The 17,344-nt window shown below is 37.1% G+C and overlaps 2 protein-coding genes and 1 long non-coding RNA gene across 4 annotated transcripts; 2 read left to right on the plus strand and 1 right to left on the minus strand.

Annotated features, from left to right (window-relative positions):
* Positions 1-906: 906 nt before the first annotated feature.
* LOC147530879 (VQ motif-containing protein 9-like) lies at positions 907-2,456 on the minus strand. Of its 2 annotated transcripts, XM_086649255.1 has the most exons (2): positions 2,075-2,456; positions 907-2,032 (listed from the first exon to the last, which is right to left on the minus strand). In XM_086649255.1, the coding sequence occupies exons 1-2, from the start codon at positions 2,454-2,456 to the stop codon at positions 1,215-1,217; spliced, it is 1,200 nt and encodes a 399-aa protein (XP_086505381.1). In that variant the 3' UTR covers positions 907-1,214. The 2 variants fall into 2 exon arrangements, with proteins under 2 accessions (XP_086505381.1, XP_086505380.1); XM_086649254.1 differs by having other exon boundaries at positions 907-2,456.
* On the plus strand, positions 1,973-2,690 carry LOC147530880 (uncharacterized). The gene is made up of 2 exons (XR_015227952.1): positions 1,973-2,032; positions 2,075-2,690. It is a non-coding gene; the product is annotated as an uncharacterized LOC147530880 (long non-coding RNA).
* Positions 2,691-10,666: 7,976 nt separating this feature from the next.
* LOC147530881 (uncharacterized) lies at positions 10,667-11,425 on the plus strand. The gene has a single exon (XM_086649686.1). The coding sequence runs from the start codon at positions 10,667-10,669 to the stop codon at positions 11,423-11,425; it is 759 nt and encodes a 252-aa protein (XP_086505812.1).
* Positions 11,426-17,344: the final 5,919 nt, after the last annotated feature.

The following is a 17,344-nucleotide window of genomic DNA, read 5'->3' on the forward strand; positions in this document are numbered from 1 at the left end:
TACTTCCATTAAAATCACCATGCAATATTTGTATGGCGTATAATAAACTGCATGGCACTCGCGCAATTAACCATTTGTAGTAACAACGTCAGCACAAGCTCCAACTAGGGTTTACTTCATTACAAAAAATAATTTACTCACTACCGTTCTCTAAGCTCTAAAGGTTTCTCGCACTACAGTTCTCTCCACTTCTGGCAGTCGAGTACTTATAGCTTCTGGGACGATAAACACAGTCAATTTCTCATCTATCCATTCCTTACTCTGTTTAGGTTCCGTCTGAATGTTTCCTATGGTTGAAAGAAGAACTAAGAACTCCCACTTTCGGACAAACATAATCCCACTCCTAATGGGTTTCTAGTTCTCAAATCTAAGCAAATAGAGAACATAGGGATAAACAAGGCAACAAATAAACTCCAATTTAAGATAACAACTCATTTTTTAAGTAACCAATCAAAGAAAATGGAAATAAAGGGGACGTAAACATTGTCGTGGGGATAACTCGGGACTCGGCTGCATGCATCTTATTCGGTGTAGCAAACAACCAAAAAATAACTTTTGCAACTAGTTAGGTATTTAAATTGCTATTCGGCGTAACGAACACGTATCCTATGCCTGGTCGAAATCCACATTTCGAGAATGATTTTGATGAGAAAAACTTTCAGTCAGTTGTACTAGAACATGATTGAAACGCTTTGACAATCTTAAACTTTGAACATGATTGAACTTTCAGTCAGTGTATTCCATGATTCCATCATTCCATCTTTGCACATCATTATTAATCTCAAGAACACAAAAGATCAACAAGCCATGATCTATGTCAAGTAATCTATAGAAATATCATGTAAATAATTGTATACAAAAAATAAAAATTGGGGAAATAGAATAAAACCTTTCCAACTAGAAATCTGAAGTTAATAGTTTTCTCTATTTGCATCAAATTCAACAAAGAATAAGAACCACAAATTTAGGGTTTTTATGTCTGTAACATCCATTTACAGATAATCAGAGTATGAATGTTGTAAATCACTTTTTTCAGCAACCACCTATTTGAATACAAATTCTCATGTACAATAAAAACAACACACCCAAATAATTCCAGAAAATTCAAAAGTACTCAAAAGAAAAAGTAAACCCTAATTTAAACTTCAGATGGATAGAAGAATTACCTTAACCTTTCTCTATCTGAGGGTATGATTTTTTTTTCACTCTCAAGTTCAAAGGCCTCTCCATCTTGGACTCAGCATTGGTAACCTTGGTGAGGGTGGAAATTGAGGAAACCCTAATTGACCACTTGTTGGTGAAAATAGCAAATTGGGTGAAAGTAATGGGTATGGAGATCTTGGAGATTGAACTCGACCAAAACCTAGAGGCGAATTAGGCATCATAAATTGGGAATTAAGCATCGAAGAAGAATTGGGCGAAGGTAGAAGAAACTGCTGGTTTTGGTGGTGGTGGTGGTGGTGTTGATGCTGCGGCGGCGGAGGAACAAGTGAATTAGGGTGATTATTCCACTTTGGTGAGAGAATCGGCGGCGCCGAAGAAAACCCAGAAAACCTTTTCGATTCAGAATCAAGGGTTGGAGTTGAACTTTGAAGATACCTCATGTAAGCAGAGATAGGTGATTCAGCTGCACCATGGACGGATGGAAATGGTGGAAGTGGAGATAAAGGTGTTATCTGTCGTCCGGTGACGTTGGTATTGTTAATGTTGTTGATGGTGAAATTATTATTAGGGTTTATGTTGGAAGAAGGATAAGGATGGTTTGTTAATGGAGGAGGAGGTCTATTACTAACATGGGCTAAAGGTGGAGGACGAATTCGTTGAAGACGAGAACTTGGAGGTTTAGGAGGTTGAATCGGTGGTGGAGTTGAGAATCTGTCATGATGGGCAGGTGAACCAGTCAGTTTCTGTACTACATCTCTGAAATCACTCTTGTTAATATTGTATACTGGGGGTTGTTGTTGTTGTTGTTGCTGTTGATTTTGAAGCTCTTGATTCAATGATTGTTGTTGATGATTTTGAACATGGGTAGGTTGATTTTGAACATGGGTAGGTTGATTTTGAACATGGGTAGGTTGATTTTGAACATGGGTAGGTTGATTTTGATGATTTTGAAGATGGGTAGGAGGATTATGATGATGATTTAGAAGATGGGTAGGAGGATTTTGATGATTTGAGATGTGAGTAGGAGGATTTTGGTGATGATTTGAGATGTGAGTAGGAGGATTTTGTTGATGATTAGGGAGATGGGGATGATGATTTTGATGATGATGATGATTAGGGAGAGGAGGGGTTCTTCTGATGGTAGGTTTAGAAATTTTGTGAGAGATCTTATTAAGATGTTTGAGGAAGTTATCAGTTGGAGGATTCTGTCTAGGGTTACTACTGCTAGTGTTGTTGTTGTTACTATTGATGCTACTCATAGAATCTCCAGTGGATTGACAGCTTTTCTCCATTTCCTCTCTCTCTCTCTCTCTCTAGAATCCTAATCTCTGTTTTGTACAGACAACACAGATCTTCTCTTTCTCTCTCTCTCTCTAGATCTCCCTAATATGTAATGTTAAACTTCTGTGGTTCTGCTACTTTAAAGCTGAAGTTGAATAAGGGTTGAATGGTTAGATTAAGGGCAGTTTTTATTACATATATTTAATGAGAAAATGAGTGAAAAAGATAAAGGAATTCAGACAGAACTACTTTTCTTTCTTTTTTGGGGATAAATTTGACATGTTTCTCCATGTTTGGAAATTTATTGGACATGCTTGGTACATCCTGGTCAAACTTTGATTATTTTTGGAATCTGTATAGATTGGTTCTGGTTCTATTCTTGAAATCAAAAGTTATGGGTTTATATTGGGTTCAAAATCCTTTATTGTTGGTGCTTCATGAGGCGACCCACTTTTTGGTTCTGGTTCTATTCTACAGGTGCACCATACTTTTGTTTTCCTTTTTGAGAACAAGTTATCTTGCCAACAACTTTGGTGAGAGTGTTAAAAGGTTTAGTCTTCCACATTAGAGGTGAAGGGTTCGAGGTACGCTGACAATTCAAAAAAAAAATTAACTTTCATTAATGAGCATTGACAATTGGTCCACTACAATGCCCAAATGGGACTAAACTTGAAATAGATAAAAAGACTCAAAGCAACAGAAGTGACTGAAAGGGTCCTGTCCAATTGCTTCAATTTGTAGGGAGTAATTCATGACGAGCAAGAATATGTGTAGCCAAATTGGAATTTTCTAGGGCAGTATTGCAAAGAGACGTGTCTCAATCTCAGTTGTCACGAAATTAGATATTTCAGTAGATAAGCGCGAAGGTAACGTTAACTCCTCATCAGATAGAAACTCAACTATTGATTTTGAGTCACCCTCCAATATAAAGCTTTCGCCTCTTAGGTCTTCCGCCAATTTTTATCCTAAAGAAAAGGCTCTCATCTCACTATGTAATGGCAAAGTAGCGTAAAATCTTCTAGTTTTCCATCCTAAATTTTCCCTTGAGAGTTTCTAGCAATAGCTCAGGCTGGGGCTTATGTCGGTTTAAAAGAACCATATACATTGATTTTGATGGTAGATGGGGGAGGAGGTAGCCGGTAGTCTTCCTGAGAACAAGGGATAATCAAGGAGTTGTGAGAAGAAGGGTTAGAGAACTTACCTCTTTTTGACTTGACCACCGACACAAAATCGACGTTCTGAGCAGTTGAATTAGATACATTCGTTTCTTATTTTTCACGACCACCACAACAGACAAGTATAGTTCAACCAAATATCTTTATCATTATTACCCTTATTTAGTATATCTTGAAGGTTAACTACTGGATTTAGACTCATATCATTTAGCATGTTGTTTTCGGTTAGTGAGATGAGTTCTCTGAAAAGGGGACACATACCAAATAGATGGTGGATACTTTCTAACTCAACAAATTTGTTGAATGCATGTATTGTATTTACCGATATTGCTTAACGTTGCTAGACCATTATGAGTAAGTTCCCATATGAACAATTAGATCTTAGGATTCATAATATTTTGTTTCCATAGTTTGGTCCAGGGGAACTCTCTGATGTTTTGACCAAAAACATGTCTCAGTCTAATGGTTTGATAGTATGATTTAGTTGTGAATTGGCAAGATTCTATGGTGGTCCAAATTAACATATCCCTTGAGAGTTCCAAAGGTAAAACGATAGAGTTGATTGCTGAGATAGTTGCTGGAGAAAATATGAGTTCAATAAATCTTGGCCCAATAACTGTTATCTGGTTTCCTAAGGTTATAAACCCATCAGATATCTTGTAGTAGTTTTGCAATGACATCCGATCTTTTATTATGCATTATCATATAGCCAGGGATTATTTGTATCTGAATGTTGCTTCCATCTCCAGTTTTCCATAGTATATTAGTTGAAATTGTCTCCCTTGTCTTAAGTATTGATCTCCAAAAAGGAGTTGCTGAATTTGGAGGAGAAATAAAACCCGAAATTTCTAGATTTTATATATTTCGAATTAAGCAACCTAACCCATGTTGCATTTGTTGCAATTTAGTGTAACTTACTACTTACGTAGTCTTTGTTGATTCAATGTATGGTTAATTTAGGATTTGAAGTAGTCTTGAATTCGGTAATGAGTCATAGTAGTTGAGCTATTTTAGGAAAAATTTTTGCCATTAATAAAACTAGTACAAGTAGGGTGATCGATGGAAATTAAGAGCATCAAGTTCTGTAGTTTGTTCTTTACTTTGTTCATTAATAAAAAAAATCTTTCTCCATGTCTTGGGATTAACAATACGAATTATGGAAATGGTTGCACTCAAGCTGCAGTTGACAAGCTTGTTGGCAGTAACTACAACTATTGGAGGTTGTGTATTGAAGCATATTTACAAGGACAAGACTTGTGGGAGCTTATATCTGGTGATGATTCGATAATCCCATAAGATACTCTAGAAAATGCGGATATACGGTGAAAATGGAAGATTAAGAGCTACAAGCTTTTGGGTCGAGTTATCGGAACTCTGTGTAAGTGATTGTGTTAGAAAATGTCATGTGGAAGACGTTACGGGGCCCTTTTATAGGTTGAATTTGACCGAATGTGATAGACGGTGTAGATGAGGCGGTTGTGATCCGCTGTTTGGGGAAGTTTCCCACTGCTCATGGTTACGGTTTTCCTTGTATTTTATCTCGTATCTAGAATAAATAGAAGTTCCTAAGTTGGAGGATACTTCGTAGATATTCTGCCGAGGTGATAGATCTTCTATGAGATGTTTCCTCCTTTGATACTCTTAAAGTTCAAGCTTGCTTAAACACTTAAGATCTTCAAACGACTAGGATTTGTTTGCGAGATTCCGAGATTGAGTCGGTAAGCTTGCGGCGCACTTTTGCGTCCCCAATTTAGGGCGTGAAGCATCGACCTAGCTTACATGGACCCCCCCTCATTCCTTTAGAGATTTCAGGGTTGATCTCATCGTGTTGTAGACGAAACAGGGACGATACCACTTAGCTAATCCTGACCGACCTCCCAAATCGTGCGTAGGTGGCGAAGCGTTGCGAGTTCAGCAGTCATGCGGCCTTAAGCCGGGTTGACCCGTCAGACTTCTGGTATGTTCTTGACTTCTTGATGTTAGTCAACGTCTGGAAATTTTATGCATCATCACAAGTCCCGTCACTCCTTAGTCGAAAGTAAAAAAACTAAGGAGTAGAAGTGACTCTCGAGTTTGGACATTAAATATCTTAAATAACCCTGAAGACAGCCGGTATACCTGGACCAGAGCTGTTTCGTGAAGCTCGATCGTTCTTTTTATTCTATAAGCTTCGTGTTACAGGGTTGATTTTGGCTGAGCTGTTTTGAAGCCTTGTCTTTTGTTACTGCGCTGATGCAGTTCCGTTCGTCGGGGTTGTTTAGCTGGAGCAAGCCAAGTGGTGGTTTCTGAGGGATGTGCCCACGTATCGTCCCTCTCATGACACATTTTGGTTTTGTGCCTCAGGAGATTAATTCCCGCTTCTATGTGTGATTCTATGACGTCATAGATTTGATCCTTTGATCATGCGCTTCCAAGTGGTCATTTATTGGGTAAACAGCCCACGGTACCTCTGTTGCCTTGTCGAGTCTCGTAAATTCCCTTCTCTGACCTGATCAGTCTTAAGCTACGATTTAACGCCCAGTCATTATGACTTGGTGCGTTACTGAGGTGCCTTTTCTCTTTTTCTTTAATGTCTTCTTCTTGTTAGAAGGTCTCTTGGTCTTCTTCTTCCACTATAAATAGCCTCATTTTGCCTTGAATATTCTTCAACACTTAACTTCCTTCAATAATATTGCTTTTTATATTTTCCTTCAACTTCCTTACTTTTAGGGTTTCAAGATGAGGCCCTGTTTGAGTTTAAGCTTGATGTTTCTTCAAAAGATATTCTTCCGATGATGGTGATGGCGAAAGGTGGAGTTTCCGATGATGGGGGTGGCGACCCCCGTGGATCCTCCTTGTCTAAAGTAACTCCGGTTGGTGATGTCAGTCTCGGCATGTGGGGGTCGTCAATGAAGGAGATATATTCTGAGTCTGAAGGTATGACCTTCCTGATAGAAATATATCTTAAAGGTCTGAAGGTATAACCTTCCGAAGGAGTGTCCTTCGACCAAGATGGCAATGTGTACGATTTGGCTTATAGGATAATGATGACCTTATTTGGAAGATCAATCAATCCGATTCAATTAGGATGCTTAGCTAGATGTCGCTTACGATTGTCGGATCACTTCGGTTATCCGCGGCTAACATAGACCGGATCCTACAACGGGTTACACATAAGAGTGGTAACTTGAACAGTGAGAATAGACTGATGGGAACTAGTATATAGATGGATATGATCCAGTCTGATAATACTTAAAAGATAGAAAAGAATCGGGCTCGAAAGAGAAGCCCGAAAAAGGCAAAACCCACTTTTTGGGCCAACAAGGGACTCCCTTAAAGGAAAAGCCCTAGCCGGCCATATGTGGGGTGTGGTTGTGCCTCTCACTCTCTGACTCTTTGCGAATCAACTTCTGCCCTAGATCCTCTTTCACTCGAAAACCCTAGCAGCCAGCAGCCTCTCTCCTTCTGTAACTCTCTGTCTATGATTTATCTATTAAGTCGCCCTCTCTAAATTTTTATTGTTATCTTATCCTCCCTTCTTTAGTCTAAGCTACATTCTCTAAGTAAGTTTTCATCTTCAACGCGTCAAGTGATCTACACAAAGTTGTTATCTTCGACAAAATCTCAACCTTCAAGCAAGTTTCAGTTTTCATCTTCAACGTTGCAAGTGATATCTAACTTCAACTATGCCAAGTGATGATCTTATAATTTTTTGTTATTTCTTTTAAAGTTAAACCTTTTGTAAATGCTTGTCTTTAATGTCTTGTGAAGATGTTTATATTACTAAAGCTTATTATAGCACCTGTTAAACTTATAATTTCTGATGCTTATAAACAAGGCTAGACCTAGTAGTATTCAGTTTTGTTTTTTGGCTTTTTTGACCGTGTAATTCTTGCATTTCTGATCCTTATAAACAAGGCTAAATTTTTTGTAATTTCATTTTTGAACATTGAAAGAAATTCTTTCATTTTTCTTAGATCGGACTACCCGACCGACCCGCCCGTTGCCCGATTTACCCGGCTAGTTTACCGGGCTTAGACGGGTAATGACGGCCTGAGATTTAAATTTTGCCCGCCCGGCCCGTCCGAATACCCTCATGGTCACAAGGCATAATTACCCTACACGCCCAGACCTTCTACTATTTTACCTGCGGGTAACCCGTCGTACCGATTCCCAGCCCTAGTTTGGTCCTAATTAGGGAATCCTAGTTAGATTTAAACTCTAACTTATGCTTATCTTTTCTGAGGGACTTTTAGGATTCCTTATTTTAGTAGAACTCTACTAAGGTAATGCCTATATAAGGACCAGTTATAAGTTCAGAAAATGTGTGGAATTTTCTCAGAAGGAAATCACTCTCTTCATACAACTATTGGAGAGAGTGGATTTTAGAGAAAAACTTCCCATTCTATCTATCAAGTCTAGAAGAAGAAGTTCTTCATCTCTACCTTCAAGAAGGTCCTAGCAGACTGAAAGAAGGGAGTTCAAGTTATACATTCGGTGTCTCAAGTAGAGGAGCTACACTTGAAGCTCTTTATCTTCCGAATATTGGTCGGAATTTAGTTCGTGGGAAAGCGAATAAAGGTATTCTTATTCTATCTAGTTCATAGATTAGTTCATGTATAGATCCTGAACAACATAGTGTTGATCATATGATGATTGAGATTCTGCTTACAACACTAGTAACATGATTAGGATATATATTAGATACATGTAATTCCCAACAGTGGCATCACGAGCCGTTTGCATGAAACTATATTTGGCTAGAACGAACTAGATTCAATCCTTAGATTGATAGATAGAATTGTTTGAATAGAGATTCAGACAAAACTTTGATTGTTTTGAACTAGATTTAAACATAATCAAACATGTATTTGAAAGAGTTTCAATGCATAGAGTCATTAGATTTCATGTTTTTGAAAAGAGTTTTCGAAAACGGATCAAACAGATTATAAATTTTAAAAAACGGGTTTCAAAATCATGAAGTTTGTTGTTGAATAATGGAAAAACTGTTTTCAAAAACCTAAAGGCCAGACCGGCCAGCAGGTCTCGAGACAACGTCCCGAGACCGAGAATCACGGGACAGGAATTCCCGATCCGAGTAGGTCCGAGACGTTCGAGACTCGGACGTGCCAGATGCGTCTGAGATTCCCAATTGGTCTCGGTCTAGGACCGAGACCAGGGACGTGCGTCCAGACGCGTCTGGTACGTCCAAGCATCTCTCGAACTAAGAGTCCGAGACGGCCTACCGCCAAACATGTTCAAACCGAGATAGTCTTGACATCCGTCCCTATAAGTCCGGACCATTGACTAGCTATGACCGAGACTAGTCACAGGATTTTTGACCAAGTTTGACTTGAGTCTTTTCGAGTTTGACTTGAGCTCATTGGGCCTTGACTCGAGCGAGGGACTTTCTTGCTTTTTCTTCCGATTCCAAAGCATAATTTTTCCGACATGGCCATCCGAGAACCCGAAATGGAATTTTTCCAAACTTGATTTTAGAAATCATTATGGAAGAAACTAAGTGGGCCATTAGTCCAAATTTCACGAAAACAGACTTAGAAAGGCCATTAGACATAGGAATATCACAATATCTCACAGTTAGCTATACGAAACATAGCAAAACCTAGAAACGAATCTAGGACACATACTTTATTTTATGAATGTCATATATTTGTATGTATATACATGTGAATGTGTAGTGTATTATTGCCTTTAGTTAAGTTAACGGTTCTTGTTTCTAAACACAAACGAGTATGTGCCCGAATAATACTTAGAGTATAGGGTCTATAGAAGTCATTGATGCATCGAATGATGAGATCATGATTCGAGTGGGAGTAATCAATGGTGGTTCAAGGACGAAAATCCAAACGAACCAATAGGCGAACAAGAATTAAACTAAAAGATAAGATCTTTTAGGAGGCTATACTAGGGTTTTAAGATAAGACCTTACGAAAATTCACATAAAAACTTACGTATACGTCACTAATGGTTTCGACTGAGTTTACAGTAACGCAAACTTGATAAAATACGTAATAATCCCTTACAAGAAATTTTGACTATAAGCCTACCCTGAAATAAGACACATGTTGAGCCCTTTTTCATCGAGGGTGGGTCTGCCTCCGCAGGGTGCCATCTTTACCTCGGGACAATACGGGTAGATCTATGAAGAGGTCTACGCGTCTAAACTGGTTTTACTCAACGAGTCACCAAAAGGGTTTTGGATTTCGAGGCAAAGGATTAGTTTGACACTCAAGTGTGAAACTAATTAACCAAGAATCATATGAGTATGATCAGTAAAGATGTTACTCACCCAGGACGACGGAGTTAAGGGCAGTGCCCTAGTACGCTTAACTTCGGAAAAATGAGATCTTGGAATCGTGTTATTCAAACAAGGGAAAAGATTCTTGAATAATATGGCAAAATCAGGATTTTGATAGGACAACAAGTTTAAAATCACTTTGCATTCTTTACATGTTGTTTCAAATATGACAAGTGATAACATCTGTTAGAAGTGACTCAAATATGGATTGGTATCTAACCCGATTTACGACCCGCCAACCGGTTATTTTGGACCCGTTAGCGGAGCTAATTGTTGAGACAGGGCTGCCGTGCGAAGCAGTGCTCCGAGGCAGAGCTGGACTCCGAGACAGAGCTGAAATGCGAAGCTAGGCTTATGTCGGTTATTAGTATTAGCGTATCCGTGTATAATGTTGGTTCTAGAGAGAGTCGGTTGTAGAGAGTCGGTGAGGCAGAGGGATTAGGGTTTAGTGGTTATATAAACTAAACCCTAAGGAGATATCAGTAGCACAATCTCACGAAATCTCTTGTGTAACTTGTTTACTTATTATAGTGGAAATCATCGCGCCGTTGTCGCCGTGGAGTAGGTCTCACCAACCGAACTACGTAAATCTGTATGTTCTGTTCTTGATTGTTCTTTACTATTCCTATTGCTTCTGCTTGATTACTCGTATTGTTCACATTAACCCCGATTGGCATAACAACATCTTCAACCTTTACACCGTAATTGAAAACATGAATGGTTCAAATTATGTTCAATGGACAGAAATATGAGAAAGCTTCTCGAGAAAAAAGCAGAAATATTGGACACACCAATCCCGGTACTTACAAAAACCTATTCTAAAGACGAATGTAAGCAGACAAACTTAATCCAAAGAAAGTCGATACCAGTAACAGGGTTAGTGATAATGTCCATAGAAAGTAAACTTAGAGATGGATTTATTGACATGGACGCATGCATTATCATTCGACAACTAAGGGAAATGTTCAACTCACAATGTCGAATGGCAATATACAAGATTTTTTCATCTCTGCTGGATAAACGTCAAAACGAAGGGGAACCAGTCCGACTCCATGTTTTAGAATTGATGGATCATTTAAATGACTTGAAGTGGTTGGGAACCCTTATGGATGATTATATGGTTGTTGACATGATCTTGTTATCCCTGCATGAAAGCTTTGAGGAAGGAACAAACAATTTTGAACAGAAATTTGGATTAGTGCCACTAGAAGGCTTGCTTGCGATTCTGGAAGTTACTGAAAGTAGATTCAGTGTACCTGAAACTACAGAAGAAATTCTTAGTGTTCAAGAAGGTAACAATCCGGGAACGGAAGGCGTTAGGAGGAGAAGGCACTCTAGGACAAGAAGGGGTAGACGAGTCCCAAGACCCAGAACCATACTTCCTAACGATAGCTACACATTCTGTAATAGCAAATCTAATATATGGTTAAGAGATTGCCCACGCTACCAGGAAGAGCTAGTCAACGGAGCTGGAAGCTTCGACTTAGGTAAAAATGTTAAAAGTTGATTCAATTAAATACAATTCCCTTAAAAGGTATTGGATGCCTAATGCTCATTTCATTATGAATGACATGAGCAAATGGGAGCTGAGTATTTAACTGATAGGAGACGAACCTATCAAAGAGCAGAATAAACAATAGTTGTTGAGAAGGCTCTAGAATGATTTTAGTCTCCTATAGGCATTAGTTTTATTAGATTTTAGTATTTTCTAACATCTTCTCTAGAATTGGCTTTATGAGAAATAAAGTATTTAGTTTTAATATTTTATGATGTTCTCAGAAAGGTGCTTATTTCAACTTGCAAGCATTAACACCTATCGATTCAATTAGTTATTCTAATCTAGTCAGACAACTAGGATGAACATGAAATTCGAAAGAATAAACATGGTTCAAACTAACTAGTCTGGCAAGATCTCTTATGATAAAACAGAGGTCAATTAATCACTAATACTTATGTCAGACATAAGGTGATGGTTAATGTGACTAGAATCAACTAAGTACTCGAATAAAGAAGAAGTTTTAGAAACTTGAACTAATCAAGTAGTGAATCAAAATGACTGAAGATCTTGATAAGATCAATAGTCTTGGTCATAACAAGTCTCCCGAAACAAATAGTGTCTAATACAAGCTGCATACCTACTAAACCTTAAACTGCTATAGAAAATAAAAGAATACCATACGTGTATTGATTTTAGAAGAAGTTATAAAAGTCTTTTATTGAAGTCTGAGAACTTCATCAGACATAGTTTCTTCTTCGAAGAGAAGAAACAATGGGGTTTTCCCCTCACAAAACATCGAAACAAAATTGGATTGTTGCTCTCGATGGTGTCTTCCTTGAAAAGGAAAAATTCAAGAAGACAAGTGGGAGAAATATTCGAATCAGATTCGAAGCGAGCAACAAAAGAAGACTGAATGGAAGTTAGAGAAACTCGCCAAGTAAATTCTTATAAGAATTAAGAAGGTTCTACGATATTGTTCATAACCCTAGTGAGTCTTCAGAAACCCACTAAAACTATAACAGAACCGGAGTCTGAAAATTGGCTAAAAGTCAAACAGAAACAAAAGTAAGAGTTGGTATCTGACATTCGTAAAGAAACTCAAGGGTTGATTTTCTAATAAGAATAGTTAGAATCTTGTTGAGACAAGAGGGTAAGTGGGAGTGAAACAAGACAATTTTACGTCCTCTATTAAGTGGGAGTAAAACAAGACAGTTTTACGTCCTGTATGTGAGACATATTAGTATTGAAAAAGGTTAAGGAACTAGCTCAATAGGACACCATGCGAGGGTAAATAAAATTAAATGGCATTGAAATCTATACAGTTATAGATTAACAAATGATAAGACTCGTTCAAAATAGTTTTGAAAAGGTCAAACTAGAAATACTCTTTGAAAAAAAATTTACCCATCTCTCATGGAACACTACTTAGCAAGAAATCAGAATTTGGAAGTTCTGATGAGCAAAGGCACACATGAGGGAAACACTGATGTCACGAGACATAAGATCATAGAGATGATCGAAATTTACCCGCACATCTAGAAATACACAAGTGATTGATGTCGTCACCCATACACAACAGAGAAATTCCTAAGATATTTAGATCATCTAGGAGAAAGTCTCTGAATGTAACTAGTTGAAGAAAGTCATACAAGCGATCTTCCGAATATAAAGACAAGAATTTTTTAGGAAGGACAACCAGGTGGAAAAGGGTTTTTCACAGTGGGAGTCGTCGCAAACTCTACTAGTGAAAGAAAATACAATTAGAACTTAGGAAGTGTTAGTTTCAGTTTAAGAAAACTGACATTATTGTAAAAGTTGATGAATGCGTTCTTCAACCCGATAATAAGCGAAGTGGAAACCAAAAGTGGATTGAATCCACAAAACTAAATTGTCACCTTAGATAGAACATGGAAGATGTACGAATCTGAGAAAGTAGGGTCACGAAAGACTGCTCTAAAAGACTTGTAAAATTGGGCACGTACAGGAGTTTACATGGGGAAACTCACTTTTAAAAACTCTTGTTATCCGAAATAAATTAGTTTATTTCGTCATCTAAATTGTGGTTTAGAATTTAGACGACAATCCAAAATAGTTGAAAGTTCCATGCAGAATTATTAGATATGTGATCTAATGAAAGAAATCCTGCTAAGTGAACATGATAGCATTCCATTATATTACATCCCTAGTCCATGTCATTGGTTGGACAACGATGATTTAAGAAGATTAGCATGAGTGATTGACAAGATAGTGTTGTTTCTTGGGCTATAGGCATAAGGGTATTCAAGTCAACTTCATGGGTGTATAAAGATACAATGGAAACCCACCAAGTGAGAGTGCTTCAAAAGTTAAAGATATGAACGTCATGACTCTCATTTAGCGAATTGGAGAGATTCCTCAAAACATGAGTATTCGTTCATCTTATGTAAGGAATGTCAAGCTTTGGTCCCGTCAAACGCCACGTCATAAAATGAGGTTATAAAGACGCAGGCCAGGTAAGACAGGATAGACATTAAGCTGAGTGGGAGTACAAGAATGGAATATGTCTTCCTAACGAGAGTTAGGATAAAGTATCTCTAGGCCACTTGAGAAGCTACAACTGAAAATGCATGGTCGTGCTCAAATGGATTAAATAGTTAATCATTTGATTTGACAGTCTGTCCTCCCGATCAAGAAAGTCTAATAAAGTGTGACGTATCAGATGAGATATGAAAAGACATGGAATCGAGCATTGCACTTGTTTTAAGTACAAGTGGGAGACTGAAGGAGGTATATTCTAAGTCTAAAGGTATGACATTCCTGATAGAAATATATCCTAAAAGTCTGAAGGTATAACCTTATAACGGAGTGTCATTTGACCAAGATGGCAATGCGTACGATTTGGCTTATAGGATAATGATGACCTTATTTGGAAGATCAATCAATCCAGTTCAATTAGGAGTCGTATTGCTAAGCTAGAAGCCGCTTACGATTGTCGGATCACTTCGGTTATCCGCGGCTAACATAGACCGAATCCTACAACGGGTTACACATAAGAATGGTAACTTGAACAGTGAGAATAGACTGATGGGAACTAGTATAAAGATGGATATGATCCAGTCTGATAATACTTAAAAGATAGAAAAGAATCGGGCTCGAAAGAGATGTCCGATAAGGCAAAAGCACACCTTTTGGGCCGGGAAGGGAATCCCTGTTAGGGATTCCCCTGGCCGACCATATAAAGGAAGTGGGCCGGCTAAAACAAGCCCATAAGGGGTTGTTGTGGCCGACCACACAAAGGGGAAACCCTAATTAGGGAATCCCAATTAGATTAGACTCTAACTTATGCTTATCTTTTCTGAGGGACTTTATGATTCTTTATTTGAGTAGAACTCTACTAAGGTAATGCCTATATAAGGACCAGTTATGAGTTCAAAAAAGGTGTGGAAATTTCTCAGAAGGAAATCACTCTCTTCACACAACTATTGGAGAGAGAAGATTTTAAAGAAAAGTTCCCAATCTATCTATCAAAGTCTAGAAGAATGAGTTCTTCATCTCTACCTTCAAGAAGGTCCTAGCTGACTGAAAGGAGGGAGTTCAAGTTATACATTCGATGTCTCAAGTAGAGGAGCTACACTTGAAGCTCTATATCTTCCGAATACTGGTCGGAATTTAGTTTGTGGGAAAGAGAATAAAGGTATTCTTCTTCCTTCTAGTTCACAGATTAGTTCATGTATAGATCCTGGACAACATAGTGTTAATCATATGATGATTGAGATTCCGCTTACAACACTGGTAACATGATTAGGATATGTATTAGTTACATGTAATTTCCAACAGTGAGGGCGTCAAATTGTTGAATAAGTTGAGAATTTGTTGAATCCATAATATTACAGAAAGAGAGTAATCAAGAACAGTAATAGTGAAACGAAAGAGAGACTAGATCTCACGGATTAATGCTCCTATAAGAGCGACTGAAGAAGGAATCCCGACTTAAAAGTCGGAATCGGGAAAGTCAAAAGGCACGATAACTGCCTGCAACCAATCCTAAAAGTGAAGTAACCGCCTAAAAAGTAGGTAACTGCTTAAAATTTAAAATAATTCTCCTCCACCGGAGGTGGCGCTAAACAAAGATAACTAAAATCGCCGCTCGGGAGCAAAATCTCCTTCGATACCAACATGACACAGTTTTATTGAGAGAGAAATTTAAATTTCCTTTTTCTCTAAAAAGGAAGTAATTATTTTTTAAATAAGTTATTTTATTTCTAATAAGGACTATTGTTTAAAATTTGGGAAGTGTTTCTAGACAATATCATTAAGGGTCCGTGGGTATATGGCCCAAAATAATGTTCAAAAAGGGTTTAGGGTCCAATCTTCCCCAAAAATGGATTTTTAGTCCTTTTGCTCTTGGGACTAAAAACCCTTAATATATATTACATAATTCCTTCCATGTCCCAGTCGTTTTTCACGGGATTTTAATGTGTGGGGCCGCACAAAAATTTCAAACGGTTTAATGTACCTTGATTTTAGGATAAATTTAGGAAAAAACGGTTAGATTCTCACGAAAATTTCTCTCTCTTCTATAATCTGTTTAGAAACAAAATCTAAACTTTCCCAAATCAAATTTCTCTCTCTTCTTTACAGATTTAATATGGAGATTTATTAGCCAAAAATATGGAGATTTATTAGAAAAAAATAGATAGAAACAAATCATAATTTATCTCTCCTCTAAACAGATTTGAAAATCAAATTTTCTCTTTCCTATTATCTGAATCAATCTAGGATCAATTTAGCGTGATTTGGGGGTTAATATACAAAACATATATATCACTTTCTCTCACTTAACTTGCAGTTTTGGAAATAGTATATTTTTCTGGGAACATTAAAGCAGCATTTGTTTTCGTTTTTACTCATACATAAATACAAATCGAATACAAATTATGTAACAAATACGTAAATTATGTATTATTTATGACGAATAAACCATCATTAGTCAAGTATACAACGTAATTTATCAAATGTATTTGGGTCTTGTTCAGTAAATTACACATAATTTCTATTACATAACACATAATTTCTTTTACATCACATCGTTTACATTCTGTTATCAAAAAATCGTTTACACTATATTGTCGAAGAGCATATGTAATCTTGAGCAGGACAAACAACATTTACACTATATTGTCGAAGAGCACATCTAAATGATTTTGCACCACCAGGAAACAAATGACCAACTTCAGTAGGAAATTCCATAAGTAACAACAAAACTGCAAAAAGAAAACATATACATTTGTTAACAAAACAAACAATTTACTAGAAACGACATGTATAATGGAATAAATTATGCATACTGTTTGTTAAACTTCATAATGTGTTAGGAGACAAACATAACGTTAGTTCGAATCACAAGGTCACTGTTATGTGAAAAAATATGTATAATGTGCAATAAATTACATATAATTTTTGGAACATTTATTGTACTATAAACGGCAACTGTTTTGTGAAAAAAGTACGCGTAATGTTGAATAAATTATATTTAATTTATGCAGATTTATAAGATGTTTTTGATATTATTTATAAAGTATGTATAATTTGTAACAAAATACATATATTTTACATTCTGTTATAAAAACATCGTACAAAAGACGTCTGCGTTATGTATGTGTTATGTTCAGTAAACATCATGTAATGTCGTGTAAATTATATATCGTTTACATTATGTTACAACCAAATCGTACTAGATCTACTCTGGATAAAAAATGATATGTAATTTATTGTAAACGATCTGTAATTTATGTTAAATTATATATCGTTTGCATTCAGTTATAACAAATCTTACGAGATCTTCTCTGCATCAAAAATTGTACGGAAACCTTGATGAAGATTTGAAGAAATGATCTAAAAATCTGTAACCTAAAACTACTAAAAAGTAACAAAATACATAGATACAAA

The sequence above is a fragment of the Eschscholzia californica genome, unplaced genomic scaffold (genome assembly GCF_041429995.1).
Source record: "Eschscholzia californica isolate CP2 unplaced genomic scaffold, dmEscCali1.0.p SCAF_6, whole genome shotgun sequence".
Lineage (NCBI taxonomy): Eukaryota > Viridiplantae > Streptophyta > Magnoliopsida > Ranunculales > Papaveraceae > Eschscholzia > Eschscholzia californica.